The sequence below is a fragment of the Anguilla rostrata genome, chromosome 3 (assembly GCF_018555375.3).
Source record: "Anguilla rostrata isolate EN2019 chromosome 3, ASM1855537v3, whole genome shotgun sequence".
Lineage (NCBI taxonomy): Eukaryota > Metazoa > Chordata > Actinopteri > Anguilliformes > Anguillidae > Anguilla > Anguilla rostrata.
Window position 1 is genome coordinate 73,496,095 of NC_057935.1, and position 25,710 is coordinate 73,521,804.

The window sequence follows — 25,710 nt, forward strand, 5'->3', positions numbered from 1 at the left end:
GGCATTTAGCAGACGCTCTTATCCAGAGCGATGTACAACAAGTGCATAGGTTCATGATGTAGAGGTGCAAAAGAAACACTAGAGTGAAGTAAGGATCGTAGTGCCAGAAGTGACCACATCGATCAGGACTCCAACCCTGTAGAGTAAGCTTGTTCAGCAAGCAAGAATCCTACCCAGTACAAACTAGCACTGGAATCACATCTAATCACACCTAATCAGACAAAAACAATCCTGCCAGATACACTAACATAATCATATTATCCTAACTAGGTACAGTGAGCTGAACTATAGGCTAGGGAGGGGTGGGGAGAGGTGCAGCCTGAAGAGATGAGTCTTCAGTCTGCGTTTGAAGGTCAGGTATGACTGTGAGTCCTATAAGGCTAAGTGCACGCATGACTATGAGTCCTATAAGGCTGATTACACTTATACACACTCAGGTATGACTGTGAGTCCTATAAGGCTGAGTACACTTATTATACATACTCAGGTATGACTGTGAGTCCTATAAGGCTGAGTACACTTATTATACATACTCAGGTATGACTGTGGGTCCTATAAGGCTGAGTACACTTATTATACATACTCAGATATGACTGTGAGTCCTATAAGGCTGAGTACACTTATTATACATACTCAGTATATGAGCCCTATAGTGAGTCCTATATACCAGATTGACTGTGATCCAACTTGTACTATTATACATACTCAAGTATGACTGTGGGTCCTATAAGGCTGAGTACACTTATTATACATACTCAGGTATGACTATGAGTCCTATAACGCTGAGTACACTTTTTATACATACTCAGGTATGACTGTGAGTCTTATAACGCTGAGTACACTTATTATACATACTCAGGTATGACTGTAGGTCCTATAAGGCTGAGTACACTTATTATACATACTCAGGTATGACTATGAGTCCTATAACGCTGAGTACACTTATTATACATACTCAGGTATGACAGTGGGTGGAAACTACCCTGAATTCAAGACCTTGACTATAGTTTCAGCAGAGACTGACCAAACAGCCACACACAAAGAGGTGATTGCGTGTGTGTGTGTGTGTGTGTGTATAGTGTGTGTATAGTGTGTGTGTGAGCATGTGTGTGTGTAGTGAGTGTATAGTGTGTGTGTGTGTGTGTGTGCGTGTACAGTGCGTGTGTGAGCATGTGTGGGAGTATAGTGTGTGTATAGTGCGTGTATAATGTGTGTAGAGTGCATGTATAGTGTGAGTATAGTGTGTGTATAGTGCGTGTATAGTGTGTGTATAGTGCATGTATAGTGTGTGTATAGTGTGTGCATAGTGCATGTATTGTGTGTGTATGCACGTGTATAGTGCATGTATAGTGTGTGTGAGTATGGTGCGTGTATAGTGTGTGTATAGTGCGTGTATAGTGTGTGTATAGTGCATGTATAGTGTGTGTATAGTGCGTGTATAGTGTGTGTATTGTGCGTGTATAGTGTGTGTATAGTGTGTGTGAGTATAGTGTGTGTATAGTGCGTGTATAGTGCATGTATAGTGTGTGTATAGTGTGTATAGTGCATGTATAGTGTGTGTATAGTGCGTGTATAGTGTGTGTATAGTGCATGTATAGTGTGTGTATAGTGCATGTATGTGTGTGTGAGTATAGTGTGTGTATAGTGCATGTATAGTGTGTGTGAGTATAGTGTGTGTATAGTGCATGTATAGTGTGTGTGAGTATAGTGTGTGTATAGTGCGTGTATAGTGTATAGTGCATGTATAGTGTGTGTGAGTATAGTGTGTGTATAGTGCATGTATAGTGTGTGTGAGTATAGTGTGTGTATAGTGCATGTATAGTGTGTGTGAGTATAGTGTGTGTATAGTGCGTGTATAGTGCATGTATAGTGTGTGTATAGTGCGTGTATAGTGCATGTATAGTATGTGTATAGTGCATGTATAGTGTGTGTATAGTGTGTGTATAATGCGTGTATAATGTGTGTATAGTGCATGTATAGTGTGTGTGAGTATAGTGCGTGTATAGTGTGTGTATAGTGCATGTATGGTGTGTATGTACGTGTATAGTGCATGTATAGCGTGTGTGAGTATGGTGCGTGTATAGTGCGTGTATAGTGCATGTATAGTATGTGTATAGTGCATGTATAGTGTGTGTATAGTGTGTGTATAATGCGTGTATAGTGTGTATAGTGCATGTATAGTATGTGTATAGTGCATGTATAGTGTGTGTATAGTGTGTGTAATGCGTGTATAGTGTGTGTATAGTGCATGTATAGTGTGTGTGAGTATAGTGCGTGTATAGTGTGTGTATAGTGCGTGTATAGTGTGTGTATAGTGCATGTATAGTGTGTGTGAGTATAGTGCGTGTATAGTGTGTGTATAGTGCGTGTATAGTGTGTGTATAGTGCATGTATGGTGTGTATGTACGTGTATAGTGCATGTATAGCGTGTGTGAGTATGGTGCGTGTATAGTGTGTACCTCACACAGGGGAATGAGCAGTGTGCAGAAGCCTTCCTCTCGGCTGGTGAAGCACAGGTAGCTGTCGGTGGTGTAGAGGGTTCCAGGGGTGTGGCAGCGCGCATGGGGGGTCCAGACCGAGCACATCACCACCTCCTGGAGCTGCTCCCGCCGCGGCAGCCGAAACAGCGCCAGGACGTACTCCTTTAGCGACTGCTGCTCCAGGACTCTGCTCACAAATCAAATTTACATTTATTTATACAGCGCATTTCACAAATAACCCGAACCCTGGCCTAAACCCCCACAGGACCAGCTTAAGAACCTTTTGTTCAGGGGCACAATGACCTTGCCTCACCTGGGATTTGAACCCGGAAGCCCCTTAACCTCTGCGTAACACTGCCATGCCACTCTCTGCCTCACTAAGCACTGCTGGCAGACGTGAGAGAAACTAGACTGACAAAGAGATGCATGTGTTTACGTCCCAGAAGCGTTCCTGTGCTCAAATAGATTTTAATACGATGCGGGTTTGGCTGGTTGCCATTTGCGTTGTTTTTTACTTTCTTTTCCACAATAGACCCCCCATTGACAAACGCCAATAACAGCTTCTAAAGGCACTCAAAAGGCAAGAATCAAAGCACTGAAAGCTCTCTTATACTTGTACTAAGGAAGCAATTGAACACCCCGACTAATCAGAAACACGTGTGACGCCATTTGTCCAAACATTATGGTGCTCACTCTATACCAGTAATTGCATATCTGGATTTGTCAAGCAGAGCTAAATGGAATGTTCTAGTCACATCCATTCCATGAAGAATTCATGGTAAGATCTGCCCTGTTCTCCCCATCTCTCTATCCCTCCCTTAACAGGTGAGCCTCTGTGTTCCTCACATTCAGCAGGCCTGCCAGGGAGATTTAACCCCACCCCCTGCCATGGAATTTCCCAGGCTCAAGTCTGCCAGGCGGTTTAACCCCTCGTCTACCCCTCATGTACACAGGTACTGTGTTCCCATTCAGCGGCCTGCAGGAGATTTAACCCCCACCCCCCTGCATGTTTCTCCCAGGCTCAAAGTCTGCAGAGCGGGTTTTTATAAGCTGTCTACCACCATCATGTGACACAGATAGGACCGGTTGGCCAGGTTTCAGCGGCTGCAGAAATTAGGTCATTCACAGAGGAGCTCACTCATATGTGCTTTCACAGAGGAGCTCACTCATATGTGGGCATTCACAGAGGAGCTCACTCATATGTGGGCATTCACAGAGGAGCTCGCTCATATGTGCTTTCACAGAGGAGTTCACTCATATGTGCTTTCACAGAGGAGCTCACTCATGTGTGGGCATTCACAGAGGAGCTCACTCATATGTGGGCATTCACAGAGGAGCTTGCTCATATGTGCTTTCACAGAGGAGCTCACTCATATGTGGGCATTCACAGAAGAGCTCACTCATATGTGGGCATTCACAGAGGAGCTCGCTCATATGTGGGCATTCACAGAGGAGCTTGCTCATATGTGCTTTCACAGAGGAGCTCACTCATATGTGGGCATTCACAGAGGAGCTCACTCATATGTGGGCATTCACAGAGGAGCTTGCTCATATGTGCTTTCACAGAGGAGCTCACTCATATGTGGGCATTCACAGAAGAGCTCACTCATATGAGGGCTTTCACAGAGGAGCTCACTCATATGTGCTTTCACAGAGGAGCTCACTCATATGTGGGCATTCACAGAGGAGCTCACTCATATATGCTTTCACAGAGGAGCTCACTAATATGTGCTTTCACAGAGGAGCTCACTCATATGTGCTTTCACAGAGGAGCTCACTCATATGTGCTTTCACAGAGGAGTTCACTCATATGTGCTTTCACAGAGGAGCTCACTCATATGAGGGCTTTCACAGAGGAGCTCACTCATATGTGCTTTCACAGAGGAGCTCACTCATATCTGCTTTCACAGAGGAGCTCACTCATATGTGGGCATTCACAGAGGAGCGCACTCATATATGCTTTCACAGACACACGCATCACAAAGGCAGACATTGCCTAGGGGACCATAGCCCAGTGGTGCTGGCAGTGGGATCACCCAGAGCTCCGGGTTAGTGCTCCTCATGGGCTCAAGCCCGCGTGACCCATCCCAAACCAGACATACCATACAAACCACTCACCCAAAATCCACCAATCACATACAAACCACTCACCCAAAATCCTCCAATCACATACAAACCACTCACCCAAAATCCTCCAATCACATACAAACCACTCACCCAAAATCCACCAATCACATACAAACACCCTCCCCCTCACCCGGCGGTGTGCAGTGACCTCTGACCTCTTGGTGATGTTGGCGGGCTGCTGCAGGACCTGATCCAGCTCAAAGGCCTCGTTGTCAAGGAGACGGCGGAGGGTGATGTCGGCTAGCCGCACCATCATGGCGAAGGCCTCCTCCACGCTCAGGAACATGGCGAAGTGCCGCACCCGGCAACGCGTGCTCACCCGCACCGTGTCCGTCATGAAGCCGGAGGAGGTTCGGTCCAGCCGGACAACCTCCGCCCACGGGATCACCATCTTCACTGCAAGCAGAGCCCAAAAATCAGCCGCAGAGTGACAGAAAAAATCAGCCGCAGAGTAACAGTGAAAATCAGCCCCAGAGTGACAGTGAAAATCAGCCCCAGAGTGACAGTGAAAATCAGCCGCAGAGTAACAGTGAAAATCAGCCGCAGAGTAACAGTGAAAATCAGCCCCAGAGTGACAGTGAAAATCAGCCCCAGAGTAACAGTGAAAATCAGCCCCAGAGTGACAGGCGAAGGCAGAAAGGCTTGGTGGACCAAAGCAGCTGCGCAGGAATAAGCCTCTGTGTAGCAGGTGTGAGCAGGGACAGAGACAGGTCAGCACAGGTGTGAATAGACAGGTGCAGTACAGGTGTGAGCAAAGACAGAGACAGGTGTAGTACAGGTGTAGGCAGACAGGTGTAGCACAGGTGCACACAGGTGAGACACACACCTTCCTTGCCCAGCAGGAATGAGTAGAAGGACAGGTGGTTGGTGCTGAGGTAGAGCCAGCCCTGGCGAGGGACACGCCCCTTCCAGCAGCAGCAGGAGTAGTGAGTGACCAGCTTCTCAGACGGGGGCAGGCCGAAGCGCAGCTCAAACTTCATCACCGCCTCCCGGAACTTCTCTGGCTCCTCCTCCTGCACCGCCCGGCGGCTGCCCAACTCCTCCGCTATCAGACCCTGAGAGAGAGGGAGGGGAGGGGAGGGGAGAGAAGAGAGAGAGGGAGGGAGGGAGGGAGGGGAGGGAGAGGAGGAGGGAGAGAGAGGGAGGGAGGGAGGGAGGGAGGGAGAGAGAGAGGGAGGGGAGTGGAGAGAGAGGGAGAAAGAGATAGAGGGAGGGAGGGAGGGAGGGAGAGGAGAGGAGAGGAGGAGAGGAGAGGGAGAGGGAGAGGGAGAGGGAGGGGAGGGAGGAGAGAGGGGAGAAGAGATGAGGGAGGGAGGGAGGGAGGGGAGGGAGAGGGAGGGGAGGGAGGGAGAGGGAGGGAGGGGAGGGAGGGAGAGAGAGGGGAGAAGAGAGAGAGGGAGGGAGGGAGGGGAGGAGAGAGGAGGAGGGGAGAGAGAGAGGGAGGGAGGGGATGGGAGGGGAGGGGAGGAGATAGAGAGGGGAGAGAGAGAGAGAAAAAGGGGGGAGAGAAAGAGGGAGGGTGGGAGAGACGGAGGGAGAATAAGGTAAGAGAGAGGGGGCATTAATAAAATGAATGTTTTTGGAGGTTTTGTGCATAGCTGCACTGCTCTTCCAGCATGTGAGACTCTGTGAAGTGAGCTGAACAGTGAGCTGAACAGTGAGCTGGGCAATCTCCCTAACGGTGAAGCCACAATGTATGCGGCCCCGCCGCGCGACGGCGCCGCCTCCGTTCACTTTGAATGAGAGGTGGCGGCCAGACCCCGCAAGGCATGTTGGGATTGCCGGCGGAGCGGCGAGAGGCGGCGAGGCCGTGGGGGAGATGGCAAAAATTCAACTTTGACCCCCTCGCCGCGTCACGGTAACCAATCTGATTTGATCTAATGATCCGTCAAGTAAACTGTCCCTATTTTTTTCTAATTTTAGTTCCACATTCTATCATTCCACAATGGAGGACCTAACTCATAATTGCCGTATCGGGTTTCCAACTTAATAAAATCTCCTACAGAGACACTGATAAGAGGAACGCAGCGTGGAGAAAAGTCTCTGAAATTGTCGGTGGCTCTGCTATGTAGTTATCGCGTTACTATTAGTTATCACTGTCCAGGCTGAATAAAAATCATTTTTGCAGTAACCTAACTCTGAAAAATGTTAAGCTGCCTAGCTAAGCTGTCTAATGTCTAGTCAATTTCTATCGAATGTATTAGTTGCTAGTTGTTCGTTTCTACCAGCCACCTAGCTAGCTAACCATATATAACTTCGAAGGCATTAGCTGGCTAATTAGCCAGACAATATTTTTGTTGTTGGTTGTTACTCACTAGCTAGACATTAGACAGCCTAGCTAGGCAGCTGGCTAACATCTTTCAGATCTAGGTTACTGCAAAAATGATTTGTATTCAGACAGGACAATGAATATGAAACATGACATTAAACCCGGTCAACATTTAACGAACACAACTGTCTGTCAAAAATAGGCGACACGCACACAAGCAGCCGATTGTGGGGGCGCAGCTACGCGTGTGGCTTCACCGTAACTCACACAGCACAGGTGCCTGCAGCAGGAACCCAAACCAGAAACCAGCACTCTCTGTGACATCACACACTACCCTCTGTGACATTGTGGTATCACCCACACAACCGCACCTTCACTTTCCCTTTGACGAAGCTGGTGACATCATCCTTGTTCTCGAACACGGAAAGGGAGTGGAGGAGGTTCTGTACGAGCCAATCCCAGTGCTGGTTCACTTCCTCCACCGCGGTCCCTACTCAACAAGAAACAGTGGTCAAGCAGGCAGCGCACCCCCCCAGCACAGAGACCACACAGCAGAGGGAACAGAAGCAGCGGCTAGTGCACACATCCCTACTTCACTGGAGAGTACACTCTACTTCCCTGCAGACTATATTCAATTTCATAGGAGAGTACACTCTACTTCACTGAAGAGTACACCCTACTCACTCTAAAGGGGCGACATAGCTCAGGAGGTAAGACCGATTGTCTGGCAGTCGGAGGGTTGCCGGTTCAAAGCCCGCCCTGGGCATGTCGAAGTGTCCTTGAGCAAGACACCTAACCCCTAACTGCTCTGGCGAATGAGAGGCATCAATTGTAAAGTGCTTTGGATAAAAGCGCTATATAAATGCAGTCCATTTACCATTTACTCATATTTCAGTGCACTCTACAAAACTGATGGAAAATACTGCAAGCAATGAGAAGGGCAAACAAATACCAATTAGGCTTTCCAAAAATTTGGGAAATGTAAAACAGGGAATAAAAACAGGTTATTTTACATTTAGGGAACACGGAGGCATTTAGCAGACAGTCTTTCCAGAGCAGCTTATATAAGTGCTGCAAAATGTTTAGGCAAGAAAGAGCAGATGCCTTGTCATTTGGCTCACAGCTCATACTTCTAAAATACTTAGAACTCATACATGCAAAAGCCTACATAGAGCTAGGTATCGTAGCAAATGGGTCTGAGGACATATGTTTTAATGTAGCATAGGTGGGGCTAGTAGCCACTATTGATGTTAGAGGAGTTCAGAAGATGCGATTTGAGGTGTGTTATCAACCTGCAGCAGAAGTGACTGAGAGAAGAGACCTTCAAAAGAAGGAAGTAGTAAAACGACCTGCGGATGTGGGCTGAGTGGTTTGGCAGGAGTGTGGGGTTTGATCACAGACTGCAGGAGTGTGGGGTTTGATAACAGACTGCAGGAGTGTGGGGTTTGATAATAGACTGCAGGAGTGTGGGGTTTGATAACAGACTGCAGGAGTGTGGGGTTTGATAATAGACTGCAGGAGTGTGGGGTTTGATAATAGACTGCAGGAGTGTGGGGTTTGATAACAGACTGCAGGAGTGTGGGGTTTGATAATAGACTGCAGGAGTGTGGGGTTTGATAATAGACTGCAGGAGTGTGGGGTTTGATAACAGACTGCAGGAGTGTGGGGTTTGATAACAGACTGCAGGAGTGTGGGGTTTGATAATAGACTGCAGGAGTGTGGGGTTTGATAACAGACTGCAGGAGTGTGGGGTTTGATAACAGACTGCAGGAGTGTGGGGTTTGATAATAGACTGCAGGAGTGTGGGGTTTGATAACAGACTGCAGGAGTGTGGGGTTTGATAACAGACTGCAGGAGTGTGGGGTTTGATAATAGACTACAGGAATGTGGGGTTTGATAACAGACTGAGTGGTGGTGTTAACGGGGGAGACGGGTGGTGTTAACGGGGGAGACGGGTGGTGTTAGCGGGGGGAGACGGGTGGTGTTAGCGGGGGAGACGGGTGGTGTTAGCAGGGGGAGACGGGTGGTGTTAACGGGGTAGACAGGTAGTGTTAACGGGGGGAGACGGGTGGTGTTAGCAGGGGGAGACGGGTGGTGTTAACGGGGGGAGACGGGTGGTGTTAGCAGGGGGAGACGGGTGGTGTTAGCGGGGGGAGACGGGTGGTGTTAGCAGGGGGAGACGGGTGGTGTTAACGGGGGGAGATGGCGGCGGTCTTACCGCTAGCGATGACCCAGCTGACCTGTGACCCCGGGACCTGCAAGAGGATACGGAATGGAGTCACACGCGCGTTAGAGTCCAGCACTGTGTCCAGCGCCCCCACCAGCAGCCCTGCGAGGGGGGGGGGGGTGGGGGAGAGAGAGAGAGAGAGAGAGAGAGAGAGAGGGAGAGAGGGAGAGAGAGCACTATGAGCTACATTATATGTACACAGACTACAGTACATCCACAACAAGCAAACTAATGCATCAACTTCACAAGGCATTTGGTGTTTGTTGACTCAGCTTCTCCTGAGAAAACCAACTCTTTTGAGGTACAGTGAGCACCATAATTCATTGGACAGTGACACATTTTTTGTTATTTTGGTTCTGTACTCTAGCACTTTGTGTTTGAAAGGATACAATGACAATGAGGTTGAAGTGCAGACTGTCAGCTTTAATTTGAGGGTATTTTCATCCATACCGGAGATTGTTGTTGGGGTGTGACAACATGAGGAAGACAGCAGTGTCGATGCAAATTAAGCTGGCCGTCATAAAGCTCAGAAATGAAAATCAATCATTCAGGAACATTGCAAAAACCCTGGGCATGCCCAAGTCAACAATTTGGTTCATCATTAACAAGAAGAAAACAACTGGTGAACTCAACCCGGTAGACCGAGGAAGACCACTGTAGTGGATGACCGGAGAATACTCTCTATGGTGAAGAAAACCCCCCTGACAACAGCCCAACAGATCAAAAACACTCTCCTGGATGCAGGTGTAGATGTGTCGAAGTCTACCACACGTAGAAGACTACACCAGCAGGACTACAGAGGGTACACTACAAGATGCAAACCACTGATAAGCCTGATGAACAGAAAGGCGAGATTACAGTTTGCTAAAAAGCACCTAAAAGAGCCCCAAGAGTTCTGGAACAAAGTCTTGTGGACAGATGAGACAAAGATTAACATGTACCAGAGTTATGGAAAGAGGAAAGTATAGAGAAAAATAGGAAATGCCCATGATCCAAAGCATACCAACTCATCCGTGATACATGGTGGAGGGGGTGTTATGGTTTGGGCCTGTATGGCTGCCAGTGGAACAGGCTCACTTGTCTTCATCGATGATGTGACTGCAGACAGAAGTAGAACAATGAATTCTGAAGTCTATAGAAATATTTTATCTGCTCAGATAAAACCAAATGCCTCCAAACTCATTGGACGGCACTTCATCATGCAACAAGACAATGACCCGAAACATACTGCTAGAGCAACGAAGGGGTTTTTGACGGCCAAAAATTGAAAAATCCTTGACTGGCCGAGTCAATCACTGGAGCTGAATCCAATTGAACATGCATTTTACATGCTGAAGAAGAGACTGAAGGCAAAAAGTCCCCGAAACAAGCAGGAACTGAAGATGGCTGCAGTACAGGCCTGCCAGAGCATCACCAGGGAAGATACCCAGCGTCTGGTGATGTCTATGCGTCGCAGACTTCAAGCAATCATTGCATGCAAAGGATATGCAACCAAATATTAAAAATGATTACTTTATTCTACATTATGTTAAACTGTCCAATATATTTTGATGCCCAAAAATGGGGGGGACTATGTACAAAAGGTTCTATTCTATAATTTCCAAACGGTTCATCCGATATGTATGAAAATACCCTCAAATTAAAGCTGACAGTCTGCACTTCAACCTCATTGTCATTGTATCCTTTCAAACTCAAAGTGCTAGAGTACGGAAGCAAAATAGCAAAAAATGTGTTACTGTCCAATGAATTATGCTGCTCACTGTATGTGAGACACAGTATTTAAACTAAACCTCTACCATTCTTCAGTTCTTTTGTTTGTTAATGTTAGGACCCCAAAGCCCGAAACTGAACATGACTGCACACTGAGGCACATTCTGTCATCAGTCCTCTCAAAAAGAAAATGTTCCTTATCAGGGAAACTTAGTTGGACCGAATTGGTGTGATCTAACATAAACAGGAGGCTTATCATACGCATGGTTATAAATGCAAGTCCAATCCCATTCCAAGGTAATACATCAATAAAAAAAATAAATAAATGCTTGCCGCGTTGCCCAATCCCGCGTAACCTACCGATGGCCGCAGGAGAGCTGAGCCTGGACCCAAACTGGATTCAAACCCAGCTTGGACCCAAACTGGATTCAAACCCAGCCTGGACCCAAACTGGATTCAAACCCAGCCTGGACCCAAACTGGATTCAAACCCAGCCTAGACCCAAACTGGATTCAAACCCAGCCTGGACCCAAACTGGACCCAAACCCAGCCTGGACCCAAACTGGATTCAAACCCAGCCTGGACCCAAACTGGACCCAAATCCAGCCTGGACCCAAACTGGATTCAAGCCCAGCCTGGACCCAAACTGGACTCAAACCCAGCCTGGACCCAAAATGGATTCAAACCCCGCCTGGACCCAAACTGGACCCAAACCCAGCCTGGACCCAAACTGGATTCAAACCCAGCCTGGACCCAAACTGGACTCAAACCCAGCCTGGACCCAAAATTGATTCAAACCCCACCTGGACCCAAACTGGACCCAAACCCAGCCTGGACCCAAACTGGACCCAAACCCCACCTGGACCCAAACTGGACTCAAACCCAGCCTGGACCCAAAATTGATTCAAACCCCACCTGGACCCAAACTGGACCCAAACCCAGCCTGGACCCAAACTGGATTCAAACCCCGCCTGGAGCCACAGATACCGGCGCCTGGCTGTGCGTGCAGACAGACGGTGCGGCCGGGGAGTCCCGCTCCTCCGCCCCAAACGATCTAATCAGAATCACGCTCTTTCAGCTCGTAATGGCAGCTCCAACGCCGACCTCCCTAGTCTCTATTTAAGGATTAATTACCGCTCTGCGGTAGAAAAGCTTTTTTTTTTTCTTTAAAACTTCCCATATTAAAACGGGTCAGACAGGCATGTAAATCATCTACTCTCCATCAACGCGCAGAGTTATAGGCACTTAGCAAACCGCTAAACACAAAACACAACGTCTTTCACATTTGGATTCCAACAGAGCTAATCATGACATTCTGATTTTCTAATACATTCGTGCACAAGATGGCAAATAAATACACTCCATCTGGCGTATGCCACGATGGACTCGTTCCCATAAGTGCTTTTCCTAACACAGTATCTGCATCATTTCATGTAAACCAGGCCTACTGACCGACAGAAGAAGAACTGAAATCAAAAGTAACAACACCACAAGGTCCTATAAGACAGCTGTTTTGTTCCGCACAGAAATCCTCTCAAGCTTTTGGCCCTGCTCATGTAAAACATTCTCTGAACATTTCTGCAACAAAGCTGTGATGTCACATCACTGGTGTGTATGCCTGTTGAGGGTAGGCTTGGTAAATTAAAATAATTTGCAATCAACATTTATCATCAAAAGAATACGTCTGTTTTGGATTACTGCCATCATTGGGGAATACCCAGCTCTAAACCCTAATGTTACATTTAGAGGAACTACCATGGTAGCAGAGCATCTGTTCTCATAATGAGTCGTTACACTGTGTGTGTGTGGGGGGGGTGGGGGGTGTAATCACAAACCATCTCAAAGACAGAAAACTCCAACCCCTTGGTCCCAAGAGGACACTTCATATTGGATAACAGCCACGTTCAGAGAAACTTTCCGCAATAACATTTCTGAGGGCTTTAGACGGTACATCTCTGGATGTGAAAATGGATGTGAAGTGAGACTGTAAATACGAGCCTACACAGAGATCCTACAGGGGTACACAGCGAGCCTACACAGTGACCCCACAGGGGTACACAGAGACCCCACAGGGGTACATTTATCAGGACAGACAGTGCTTCCACACAAAATGGGATCTTTGTCTCCTGTCTTCACAAAGCGAGATTTTGGGTTAAATCATTGAGCTGATGGACTCCAGGCCGTGTCAGTGCGGACTGTGCTTGCCCCACAGGTTGCTTCACCCAGGTACAAGTTTTATTAGGCTGTGAGTATGACTCTGGCTGTACCTTTGAAGCAACGACACACCTAAGTACAAACACAGCAAATATCAAAGTAAAAAGGATACACACAGAAAAGAAATGGCTGTTTTACTCAGAGAGAAAGATTCTGGAGGATTATGGGATATTACCGTCTGAGTTTGCTCTTCTATCTCTTTCCCTCACTCCTCCTAAACACTGTTTGCAGACAGAGTGTAAATTACAGTCTGACATAAGCGGTTTCTGGATCACTGCCTGCTCAAGAGTCCTGCTAAACACCACTGATCACTGCCTGCTCTAGAGCCCAGCTAATCCATCGCTGATCACTGCCTGCTCTAGAGCCCAGCTAAGCCATCGCTGATCACTGCCTGCTCTAGAGCCCAGCTAAGCCATCGCTGATCACTGCCTGCTCTAGAGCCCAGCTAAGCCACCGCTGATCACTGCCTGCTCTAGAGCCCAGCTAATCCATCGCTGATCACTGCCTGCTCTAGAGCCCAGCTAAGCCATCGCTGATCACTGCCTGCTCTAGAGCCCAGCTAAGCCATCGCTGATCACTGCCTGCTCTAGAGCCCAGCTAATCCATCGCTGATCACTGCCTGCTCTAGAGCCCAGCTAATCCATCGCTGATCACTGACTGCTCTAGAGCCCAGCTAAGCCATCGCTGACTGCCACGTGCTCACCAGTCAGGTCGAACAAAGCACTGATAACACACACCTTTTCACACAATGGTCTGGTGTGCTTTCCAGAATAATCTAGGCTCCACAACATGAAAACTGCAAACATTTTAGTCTGATACACAGCTGAAGGTGAAACTGCCGTCCTGCCCCAGCGCTGTCTCTTTCCAGAGGACATGCCGTAAGGAAGAGGAAACAGCTCATTCTACCAAATGAAGAACAAGGAGTCTGCATCTGCTTCAGAGACAATGCACAGTCATGCTGTAAACTAAACACAAGTCATAGTTAGTGTACCCATTTTTTTTTAAAGTCCCAGACTTTTAGAATAAAAGTCCATAGTGCCAGGCAGTGAGGGAGTAGACTAAGAGGCAAACACTATCTTTCTTTGTCCTGTTCAATGCCACCAAAAACCACTGCTGGGCTCTGGTTTGACCTTTAACCCAAGAACTGACTTGGGAAAAAACAAGCACACACTGTAACCACAACAAAAATGCTCAAATTTGTCTCATTTATAATGTCTTTCCTTTCTTCCTCTAAAGCAGGCCCACAATTCACATATTATTAAAGGGATAAATGATTTACTATGCTCAAGTCATCTGAGAGCATGTTAAACATTAATTCAGCAGGGTGTTTTATTTATTTATTTATTTTAATTTTAAAAAATACATTAACTCTATTGCTCTAAGTATAGCAGCTATAGCAGTGTCAGCAGCTGCCACCTGTGAATCAGACATTCAACCATTTGGTGACACGTCCAGATCCTCAACCAAGATGTCATATTATGGCTGATGTGCTGTAATATTTTGTCAATCGAGTCATCTTGCCGATACTTGTGATCTAAACAGCCCATACTCAAAAGTCACTGATCTTTACACCACATTCCCAATGATTTATTATAAAATCTAATGGGCAGGCATTCTGAGGAGGTCACGAAGGTTCGTAAAACATGCATATTTATTTAATATTATTCACATTTCCCCATAGTAAAATATGTTTTTTGCACACTTTTAGTTCATTATGTCAGTGTATATAAGTATAGCCCATAATTAATACACTTTCAGCCAGAGGGTATGTTCAAATGGTCCTATGTGATTAGACAAACAAACACAACAACAGACGGAGTTTCTTTGTTAGTGAATACAAAGCATAATGATAGATTAATAACTTAAAAAGTGGGCGGTCACCTTTGTTCGCCAGCTAATTCTGTGCAATTGCCTGAGCCAGCTCAAAATGCCGCTTATCACCGCAGACCAATATGGAGCGCGCACTGTAGGAAGCCCCACAGTCGGGAGCTCGAGGGGTCGCACGCGACGCGCCCCTGGCGTGCTGGGCATACCTGTTATTTTGCCCCCGGAATCTCCGTGTCCCCTCCGACGCTGCAACAGGAAATATGCGTTGGATTTCTCGGTCACCCATAAATTTAGTGCGTTTTTCAGCAACACTTCTTCGGGATTTAACCACATTCTCGGAGGGAGAAGAATAAAAACTATGAACCCGTGTTTTGCTGCACTTATGTTTCAGGTGCACGCCAGTATCCTGTATCTGGCGGTTTTGCTATCAGTAATATTCGCGAGAAAGATTATATTCCGGTTCGTCCATGGTCGATTTCAGCAGCTTCGTGGTACCAAACACAACTGAGTCATTTTTTCTGTCACACTCGCCAGTGAAAATGTGTACAGCAAGCGTCTGATTTCCGCATTTTACCCGAGCTTTCCTTCCTTCCCACAGTTCCGGCGAATATGGAGGAAGTTTGATTTCAAAGGCTCTTTGTGATTGGCGACTGTCTTGGATTTTTTGGGAGGCTGTTTTGCCTGATGTTAAATCCCCCAAAATAACGAATAGCATGCAAATAGAACACCAGGATCTGAATACATACGAGACATGCATAGCACTGCCATTTTAGTTATGTCTGACTGTCTGAAACCAATTCATAAGCTGAATCACAGTAGGTAGCAGAAGTGTTAGATTACTCTACTGATTTTACTGCCTGGATTGCTCACACACATTTCAATGATTCAATATCAACGTGTGCAATAGTATGCATATTATTATTATTATTGTTATTATTGTTGTTGTTGTTGTTATGAAGAAGATTGTATCTTATTGTTAATACATACTATGTCAAAATGTGAGCTATATTAGTAATTTAGAACTAAAACAAATTAATAAAGTGATTTTAAAGATTGTCTAAGGAACGATTTCATTTGTTTTTACATTTCTAAAGATTTATAAAGTGCATCAGAGAGGCTATTGTAGGTTGAATTCTGTCAGCAACTCTGGTATAAAAATGAAGCACAGGTGTAAAGCTGATCTCATAGGAAGGATTTTTGCTCCCCACAGAAGGAGCTAAGAATGCCTGGAATAACTCCTAGTGGAGGTGGAGGCTCTGTTCAAGACCAGGCTTGACACAGTGTGGAGTATTTTCTACAGGAAAAACACAAGCCAAAAAGGCCTGAATGCCCTATTTTAGTAATCAAGCAATCTCTCGTTCCTCATCTTGGCTGTGTACACAAAATAGTGATTATAAGCAACAAACTGTTTGCAAGTTAAAGAACTATGTCTCCTCCACCATGATTTAATCACCATCTCTAACTGGAATACACAATTTGTCAAATCCAGTCTTCTTTAACTTAACCTAAATCAGAGCGTACCTTTTCTCCAACACTGAAAAAAGTTCATATTACACATAGCAATACACCACACACTGGCCTGAATGTACTATATCACGCGCTGACCTTTTTACAATGCCTCATGATTTTTATTTCCTAACTTATATATAGATTGTAAATATAACACAATTACTTTTTCTTTACTCTGCAACCTGTTTACAATCTAAATGAGGCTACACACAGACAAAGTTTGCAAACTTTTCAAGGAGCTGGTATTCCCCAGATAGCTGTATCAACATCAGTCTGAAGTCCCATCTCTTTATTCAGTTCTTTTCTTCTGGTGTAAATTAAAATTACAAAGGTTTTATTAAGGCAGTTCTCTAACACTGTTTTGTTAGAACAATGTATATTCAGCATGGCAAACAGCAAAACGTTTTAAAGATAATAACATTGGCCTCAAATTTGGCGAAAGTATCAACTGGTTAATGTATATTGCTATGAGTAAATCACAATGGACCATTCATAAATGTTATTTTTGCAGCTTATATGATAGCCTATAGTGCCACACCTGGACAGCACGGAATATTTCATGCGGATAGCTTGTCAGTATGCATGAGATTCCAAATTAATGTAATATTTAATGGAATGTCGAATAAATTAATATATTTAGGACTGAAAACATTGATTGAAAGTGGAAAGAGCTTTTTTTCAAAAGGTCAGTAAATGAGAGTTAAAGTCTACGCGCAGCCTGGTTAATGTCTCGTTTGTACGTGTTCTTTGTCTTTGGAGTGATAGGTCTGTAGTGACTGACGTCTATGTACAGCTGTTGTTTGCTTTTCCCTCACTGCTGGAAATGGAATGCAGCGTTCTATGACCTTATATGGGCATGGCGAAGAACCAAACCGGATATTGGTGCAACGGCGTTTATAGTCCCAGTTTCTCAGTTTCTCTCGGCAAAATTAAAGTAATTTACGCAGAACGTGAGCACGTTTAGCAAATGTATTACTCAGATAAATACAACTTACTGTTCTCTTTTTGAGGTTATTATTGAAAGAAATTGTGCAATATTTTTGCTATAAATCTGAACTAGATTTATATGTTCATCTTTTTTTCTGTCGGAACAATTTCAAGTGCTGTACCCATACTTCCTCGTTTCTGGGTGGAAAGAAACGTGATTTAAAGAACGGCTTTAGACAACCGGACAAAATGCAGGTTTGTGACAAAAAAAATATTTTCGGTGTTTGAATTATATTTTGCATACTTGATGCTTATGTTTTCTGTATGTCCAACTAACTAGTATATCTAAATAAAAATGTGGCCCATATACCCATTTTTATATATGATGTCATGTAGCAAACTAGATAGATTGCCAAATAGATAAATAACGGTTAGTCTTATAGTGCGAAGTTAGTCTGCATTCATGTAGTTATAAAGGTAATTTAGTCTAATATTTTATTGGGACAACTAGCATTTCTGTCTACTGGTCGCCTTTGTCATCTAGCTACATGGTTTAAACAGCTAAAATAATTTCAGTCATAGCTGATTTACTATTAGCGAATTACTAGATAGCTGTTTTAACTTGAAAGTAAAGTTAATCACGTAGCTAGTTGCTAATGTTAGTAAACTTTTAGGTGAGCTGACCTCGAGGCTTGCACGTTAGCTAATGACAAAAAACTGCTAACTTTTTTCAAGTGAAAGGTTTTTCGATACATTTGCTTAGGATCCAAACGCAGACACGGAGTGGAATGATATTCTCCGGAAAAAGGGGATTCTTCCCCCCAAGGAAACACCGAAGGAGGACGAGGAAGAAGAACAACAGGTCATGCAGCAGTCAGTAGGTAAGTTCGTTTTTTTCCCCTTCAGCGCAGTAGGCAACAAACATGTAACGGATTTTAGTGTAAATGACCCATCCAAGTGTTTATCCTAAAATACGCAATAATTAAGCTATAAATATTGGGCAGCACTGCCGATTTGTGTCACAAGTATCAATGACTTGTACCGTGAATGGATGCAAAAACTTGTTCAGTCAGTCACTGTCCTTTTGTCCCACGTTACGCGTATCCATGTGTCTTTGTTTGAGATGCGTGTAAACATTTTTCTCTTTTTTTCTGCTGTGACCTTTGTCTGAATGCTGTCCTCAGTGAAAACCTATGAAGACATGACACTAGAAGAGCTGAAGGAGAATGAGGATGAGTTCAGTGAAGAAGATGAGATGGCGATCGAGATGTACAGGTCTGGGCCCCACGTCCTTTATGCTGGCCAGCTGGTCTCTGCAGGAGGACTGATGCTGAGTCAAAAATAATGCTAACCTCGAGCTTGTTGAATGGGAGTGGGTGGGAACCTCAGTTCCTTCAACTGGATGATATATACTGTATTTCAGTAATGCAGGTATATTTAAGCTGTATCATATGTATGCTATTATTCCACTGACTGTAATGATGTAAGCAGCTGTAACTAAACTCCTTAGACTCTGCTATCTTTGCTAAACCACCCCTGTCTTGTAATTTAACATAATTGCCCTTTTGGTTCTTATGATGATGAAGTTACTGTGTGTAGAGGTTCCAGAGCATGATTCCGCCCAACTGTCCTTCGGTCTACCCAATCTAGGTGAGCCGGGACTGTAAAAGCGCATGGTGATTTTGATTTTGAATGTGAAACTGGTTGTAATCATTTCTTTTTTGTTTCTCAGGCAGAAAAGACTGGCAGAATGGAAAGCCAATCAGATAAAAAATGTTTTTGGGGAGGTTGTGGAGATGTCAGGTCAGGATTACGTGAAGGAAGTGAACAAGGCTGGCCCGGGCATTTGGGTGGTGCTGCATCTCTACAAACAGGGGTGAGGATTTCCACGCCTCCTGGCACTGTACATGGGGTCTATCTGCCGAAAAACGTCTCCTTCAATTTTAGCCCTGTCAGTGAGAGTCTTGGGCTGTGAGCGTTTAGTGAGCATTTGAGCTGTGAGCGTTTAGTGAGCGTTTGGGCTGTGAGCGTTTAGTGAGCATTTGGACTGTGAGTGTTTACTGAGCGTTTGGACATTGAGTGACTCATCCTGCAGCCAAAATCCTGGGGTGTCACACAGGGAGCTGGGGGTGTTAGTGCGGTTAGAGTTAGGCTTGGGGTTAGTTAGTGGGATTGCCTCATTGCAGAAGATTATCTCTGCTGCTCAGTTGTGGAGCCTGCAGTCTATTCCAACTGTGCATTAAATGGACTCCTCTGGCTGGATGAGCATGGAGTGACAATGCAGTGAAGAGATGGGTCTATTGACACAACTGGGCATTAAAAACTGGCAGAAAAATATCAAATCAGGGTTAAAATGAAAGGGTCAGGAGGATCATTATTGTAACATCCTCCAGGATTAGAGCTGAAGAACATTGGTGAGTAAGGTTTGTTTTCCGTGTGTTTACTTCTCTTTGCATTATATTCAAATGGTCTTTGTCTCTGAATGTCTCGTGTATCTCAGTCACTGTCAGTACGTGATGGTTGCTATGTAGTCGAGGAAAAGAACCACAGTCCTAGAATGTCTGAATGGTTTCAGTTTAGATTGGGGTCTTTTGTACATGGAGTCCAGTCCTTGAAGTGTGGTACCGTCCTAGTTTTCCAGTTTGCCACAAGGGGAGCAAATTATTTATGATGCCTGTTTGCTGAGAGGCCAACCACAGACGTCTTCACATGTTCTGGAATATCTCAGCAGTGACGTGCAACTGTTCCCACTCAACCACCTGTCATTATTTAGCCAACAGTCTGGGCCTGGAGTTTAACCTAAAACCTGGGCCTGGAGTTTAACCTAAAACCTGGGCCTGGAGTTTAACCTAAAACCTGGGCCTGGCATTTAACCAAAAACCTGGACCTGGAGTTTAAACAAAAACTTGGACCTGGCGTTTAACCAAAAACCTGGGCCTGGAGTTTAACCAAAAACCTGGGCCTGGAGTTTAACCAAAAACCTGGGCCTGGAGTTTAACCTAAAACTTGGACCTGGCGTTTAACCAAAAACCTGGGCCTGGAGTTTAACCTAAAACCTGGGCCTGGCATTTAACCAAAAACCTGGACCTGGAGTTTAAACAAAAACTTGGACCTGGCGTTTAACCAAAAACCTGGGCCTGGAGTTTAACCAAAAACCTGGGCCTGGAGTTTAACCAAAAACCTGGGCCTGGAGTTTAACCAAAAACCTGGGCCTGGAGTTTAACCAAAAACCTGGGCCCGGAGTTTAACCAAAAACCCGGGCCTGGAGTTTAACGAAAAACCTGGGCCTGGAGTTTAACGAAAAACCTGGGCCTGGAGTTTAACCTAAAACCTCAAACAGTTCAAGAATGATATTGAACATAGAATATGAGTGAATTATGTTTAAAAAATATTTAAAAAAATATTTATTAAGTTATAAATTATATTTATTAATGAATGTTTTTTGTAATTTCTGCTTTCTCAGCATCCCTCTCTGCACCCTGATAAACCAGCACCTCACTGAACTGGCCCGCAAGTTTCCTCAAACCAAATTCCTCAAGTCCATCTCCACCACCTGCATCCCCAACTACCCGGACAAGAACCTTCCCACTGTGTTTGTGTACTTCGAGGGCGAGATGAAGGCCCAGTTCATTGGGCCGCTGGTCTTCGGAGGCATGAATCTGAAAGTTAACGGTAAGAAGCATTTTGTATGTTTGTGTTTGTGCAGTTTTCCATATGAAGCCATCCCTGCAGATCACGTGCGTTTTGGGTGTGGATCACCCCCCTCCTTAGCGTGTGGATAACGCCCCCTCCCTGTGTACACAGAGCTGGAGTGGAGGCTGTCGGAGTCCGGCGCTGTGAAGACCGATCTGGAGGAGAACCCCAGGAAGCAGATCCAGGACCAGCTGCTGACCTCCATCCGCTGCTCCGCCCCCGCCAAAAACCACAGCGACGAGTCTGACAGCGACGATTAGCCCCACTCCGCTAGACCGATCAGGAGCACGCGTGTGTGAGTGTGTGTGTGTGCGAGAGCGTGCAAGTGAGTGTGTGTGTGCATGTCAGAGAGAGAGCGATTGTGAGTGTGCATATGTGAATGAAATAAAACTACATGCTTTTCCCTAATTGGAGAGGAGTTTCAATGACAGGTCACATAACATAAGTCTCCTATCCATTGACCAGGATTCTCTCTCACTCAAGGTTGATTGGCCAGGATTCTCTTTCTTGTGGTTTATTGGCCAGGATTTTATATCCTACCTCCTGAAAAAAATGGGTGGAGCTGTTACTTGCTTTGCTTTTTAAACCAATAAGTTTAAATGTGGGCTGATATATTTTGATATAGGTTCATTCAGATAAGTGACTGAGAGTTCCACCTGTTTCCCTCCATTTTCAATCATCGCTCCAGTCTTGCATTTGCGAGGGCCATTTTAAAATCAGCTGGATCATTTCCCTCATATTTATTTATTTTTCCCCTTTCTTTTTTTGTCATGGAAACATTTTGCTTTAGTCCTGCCCTCATGACTTCTTGCGGGGGTGATTTGGGGGTTGTTCAGGACCTTGCTGTCTGTCTGCCCCTCTGGTATGTGCTCGCTGGAGAATGAAACGCATGCTCTACATCTCATAAAAAATGCAGGAAATCAGACATTTTTACAGGCGAAATGTACAGTATGTAGTGTTCACTGTACCTTTTAAAAAAAATTTTTTTAAAACCATTTCCCCTTTGATTTAAGTTTCATAAAGAGCTTTGGACAACTCTGACCTCTGCCACAGTGTCATTTATTTTATCACATTATTATTTTCAGCAAACCTCACCCCTGCAGCTCCACAGAGATGGGGGGGCGGCGGCAGAGGCGGGGGGCACTTCACAAACACACACATGCTGCACGGCTATCAATTTTGTAATCACTTTTTAGACATTTATTTTCATTTGATGCATCTTGTTCCAAAAAGTACAACATTTAATAATACAATAACTGATAACATGTCCAAAGTCTTCTGAAGTAGAGGGGATGGGGGGGGGGGATCAGCTGCTCTCCTGGCAGCTGCTGTTCATTGCTCGTCTGAGAGGATGCTGGGCTGCTAGAGAGAGGGGGGGGCAGAGGGAGAGAGAGGAAGAGCGTGGGGGGGGGGGGGGTGACAGAGGGGATTTAGTGGAGAGAGTCTTGTTTCTGCTGTTCTTTCAGGCTTTCTCACAGTGATCTGAACCCACTCTGTGAAACCCTTACTCTGCCCAGGGTCTCCTCTGAATTAACTTCTCATCTAAGGAGATACCACAAATGTCTGCTAATAATTCAGTATCATAAAATTCCATTACATGTTTTCTGCATATCATTGTGTTTTCTATATTTGCAGCGTATGCAGTCAGTATGCACACATTTGGACATTGCACAGTATGTATGCACAATGTAATAAGTAACGTATTAATTTTGTGTTTAAAAAAAGCCAGTAGAGGGCAGCTTGTCAGGCCTGGCTGGTACACTATATGGCCAAAAGTATGTGGACATCCAACATCTCATCCAAAATTATGGTTATTAATATTGAGTTGGTCCCTTTTCTGCTATAACAACCTCCACTCTTCTGGGAAGGCTTTATACTAGATGTTGGAGCATTGCTGCAGGGATTTGCTTCCATTCAGCCAGAAGAGCATTCGTGAGGTCAGGCACTGATTGGAAAATTGGGCCTGGCTCGCAGTTGGCTTTCCAATTGACCCCAAAGGTATTGGTTGGGGTTGAGGTTAGGGCTCTGTGCAGGGCAGTTAATATCTTCCACCTGACAAAACCATTTCTATATGGACCTTGCTGTGTGCCTATGGGCATTATCATTCTGAAACAGGAAAGGGCCTTCTCCAAACTGCTGGGGAAGCACAGAATCATCTGGAATATGATTGTATTGTGTAACACTAAGATTTGCCTTCACTGGAAGTAAGGGGCCTTGCCCAAACCATGAAAAACAGCCCCAGACCAAGGGGTGTCCAGATATTCCTGGTTATATAGTGTGTGTGCTTTGCATGTTCTTTGCATGCTCCCATTCTCACTGAATGTGCTGTGTATGCAGGGCTTCAACTGGAGACAGTGACAGCTAAAATGTAAAGCCTATTTGGATGAGCCAAACCAATCTCAGAAACAAAATTGTGGCTGTACCTGTGCCCAGTGTGGGGAAGGAGGAACCACCTACAGTCCCTATCTTCCCTTTAAGAGAGAATGCACACTATTACCCTGCTGCAACAACAATAATCAAGGCTACAGAAAGACATGAAAATGTATGCATCGCACCATTAGGATGAACTGCTTCTTCCTCCTCAGTTTGGGAGACAGGCGCAGCAGAGGATGTGCTGACTGAGACTAAAGAGGACAAAGCACAAGTTAGAGAGAAGAGCTGCACACAGTATTAATGTTAGCATGGGACTAACCCTAATCCATACTGATTTACACAGTATTAATGTTAGCATGGCGCTAACCCTAATCCACAGTGATTTACACAGTATCAACGTTATTACATTATCATGGCGCTAACCCTAATCCATAGTGATTTACACACTATTAATGTTAGCATGGTGCTAACCCTAATCCACAGTGATTTGCACAGTATCAACATTAGCATGGCGCTAACCGTAAACCACTGTTATTTACACAGTATTAATGTTAGCATGGCGCTAACCCTAATCCATAGTGATTTACACAATTATTAATGTTAGCATGGCGCTAACCCTAATCCACAGTGAATTACACAGTATTAATGTTAGCATGGCGCTAACCCTAATCCACAGTGATTTACACAGTATTAATGTTAGCATGGCGCTAATCCTAAACCACTGTGATTTACACATTATTAACATTAGCATGGCGCTAACCATAATCCACAGCGACTTCCTCAGTTTTGGAGAGGGAGTGCTTTGCACAGCACCAAGCATATCTCACTTTTGCATCATTTTAGTGCAATCGAGCTTCACCTAATTATATACCCTCTAACAGGTATATGATTTCCTGCAGCTGTGTTTTCAATGCAGTCTTTCAGGTCATATATCTGCTGGGTGGGAAACGCATTGTCTCATCTCCATCACAGCCTGGCAGCCAAACCCACAACCTTCCTCGAACGTGCAAATTACTCAGTCATCACTTATCTCTATGTAATGCTATCAGAGATTCTCTAGACTAACCAGACACCCAGCTTCTGCTCCTTCTGTCCACTGTTTCTTAATCACTGGAGGTTCCAGTTGGTAAACACTTCCAATATATATTACAGAATAGAACGTTCATTGCCATGATATTGTATAATTGGCCATTCCCCTTCAAGAACGCTCATTGGAAGCATACAATTGGAATGTTTATCCTTCAACGGTACAGATAGAGAACTTGCAACGGTGGCAATGAACTGAGCAGCTGGTGGGTATATAGAGTCTGTGACAGTACACGACCACTCACAGAGGAACTGTCACTGAGCTGAGATTCCTGCTTACCTCACTATTTACTGAGTGATGCGAGTCCTGGGATTTGGAGTAATGAAACAAGAACTGAGAGAGAGACAGAGGGGAGAGAGCACATTTACATTCCAGTGAAGTAATAGTGATTTGTAAATATCTAAATATCTTTAAAATATCTCAAAATAAATGAACACCGCCACTCACTCTTTTGTACACATCTTGAATTTGGTCCTGCAATATAAACAGAATAGGTGTTGTTTAAACATGAACTGCACCCTATCTTGAAGCAGTCTGTTTGAAAAAAATAGCATACAATGCAAAGGCTTACCTTACTGTGATCTTCCCAGGTCAATCCACACAGGATTTTATGTGAGCCGAACACCTATGATAACAAGACAGTCTGCACTGAAGTCATTCTCTCCAAAACTGTTCTATTTCGCACTGATGGGTATGACGGGGAATTATGGGTAGAGGTGAAATCCTAAGACCTTGGCTGCGTCCGAATAGTCTTTTTTGCTTAGTAAAGTTCCTAACTGAGTGAAATGACCCGGAAGTATCTAAGTGGCAGCCATGATAAGTTTGAATTGTCTAAATGCTAAGGAAAGGTGCTTCAATGCTTCCTATCTTATCTCCTTTAGCATAGGGTACACTGGACCGTCCTTTACAAAAGGAAAGGAGATAATGCCGTCCCACAATTCCTAACGGCAGCAACATTTAAAGCGAAGCACCATTCGGCCGTTCACGAAAACAAACGATCAACATGACTGAGTTGTGTGGTTCTTAGGTTATTATATGTATAGGCTTATAATCATATTATAATCAGCATATTAACCGTAACACAGAAATCTGTCTTTAAAGAAAAAGGGGTATGAGACATTTTTAGAGACACATGGTAAGAACGCACGGGGCGAAGTATCTAAGGTGCACTTTTAGTAGTCCATCTTCGGAACATTGTAGTTTTACCACGGCAGTCTCACGTCAATAACATCCGCCGTCGCATAATTACGTAGCCTAGTGTAAGTGC

General features: G+C 44.9%; 2 protein-coding genes and 2 long non-coding RNA genes across 6 annotated transcripts in view; 1 reads left to right on the forward strand and 3 right to left on the reverse strand.

The window, feature by feature from the left end:
- Positions 1-15,580, reverse strand: part of LOC135251921 (TBC1 domain family member 8) — a 34,290-nt gene extending 18,710 nt beyond the window's left edge. Inside the window, exons 1-6 of one of the 2 annotated variants that reach the window (XM_064329801.1) lie at positions 15,061-15,580; positions 9,095-9,205; positions 7,248-7,366; positions 5,434-5,662; positions 4,763-5,003; positions 2,460-2,667 (exon numbers count right to left, since the gene is read on the reverse strand). In XM_064329801.1, coding sequence (XP_064185871.1) covers positions 2,460-2,667; positions 4,763-5,003; positions 5,434-5,662; positions 7,248-7,366; positions 9,095-9,205; positions 15,061-15,187 — 1,035 coding nt within the window. In that variant the 5' untranslated portion in view covers positions 15,188-15,580. The remainder of the gene's footprint in view (positions 1-2,459; positions 2,668-4,762; positions 5,004-5,433; positions 5,663-7,247; positions 7,367-9,094; positions 9,206-15,060) is intronic. The other variant, XM_064329800.1, reaches the window with a different exon arrangement.
- Positions 1-25,710, reverse strand: part of LOC135251924 (uncharacterized) — a 96,310-nt gene that overhangs the window by 20,262 nt on the left and 50,338 nt on the right. The gene's annotated exons all lie outside the window — the stretch shown is intronic.
- On the forward strand, positions 17,279-22,024 carry pdcl3 (phosducin-like 3). Of its 2 annotated transcripts, XR_010329232.1 has the most exons (7): positions 17,279-17,545; positions 18,054-18,171; positions 18,475-18,565; positions 19,023-19,166; positions 20,754-20,962; positions 21,095-21,333; positions 21,898-22,024. XR_010329232.1 is itself a non-coding variant. In XM_064329782.1 (6 exons), exons 1-6 carry the CDS (start codon positions 17,540-17,542, stop codon positions 21,241-21,243), a joined length of 717 nt encoding a protein of 238 aa, XP_064185852.1. In that variant the 5' UTR covers positions 17,279-17,539; the 3' UTR covers positions 21,244-22,024. The 2 variants fall into 2 exon arrangements, 1 of the variants encoding a protein (XP_064185852.1); XM_064329782.1 differs by having other exon boundaries at positions 21,095-22,024.
- Positions 22,157-25,279, reverse strand: LOC135251917 (uncharacterized). The gene is made up of 5 exons (XR_010329233.1): positions 25,015-25,279; positions 24,891-24,917; positions 24,723-24,776; positions 23,539-23,607; positions 22,157-22,345 (listed from the first exon to the last, which is right to left on the reverse strand). It is a non-coding gene; the product is annotated as an uncharacterized LOC135251917 (long non-coding RNA).

Bases quoted from the DNA above. Each gene is read 5' to 3' on its own strand.
- pdcl3 (XM_064329782.1), top strand. The intron at 19,167-20,753 runs GTGAGGATTTCC...CTGCTTTCTCAG, and splicing joins CTGCATCTCTACAAACAGGG to CATCCCTCTCTGCACCCTGA. The intron at 20,963-21,094 runs GTAAGAAGCATT...CTGTGTACACAG, and splicing joins CATGAATCTGAAAGTTAACG to AGCTGGAGTGGAGGCTGTCG.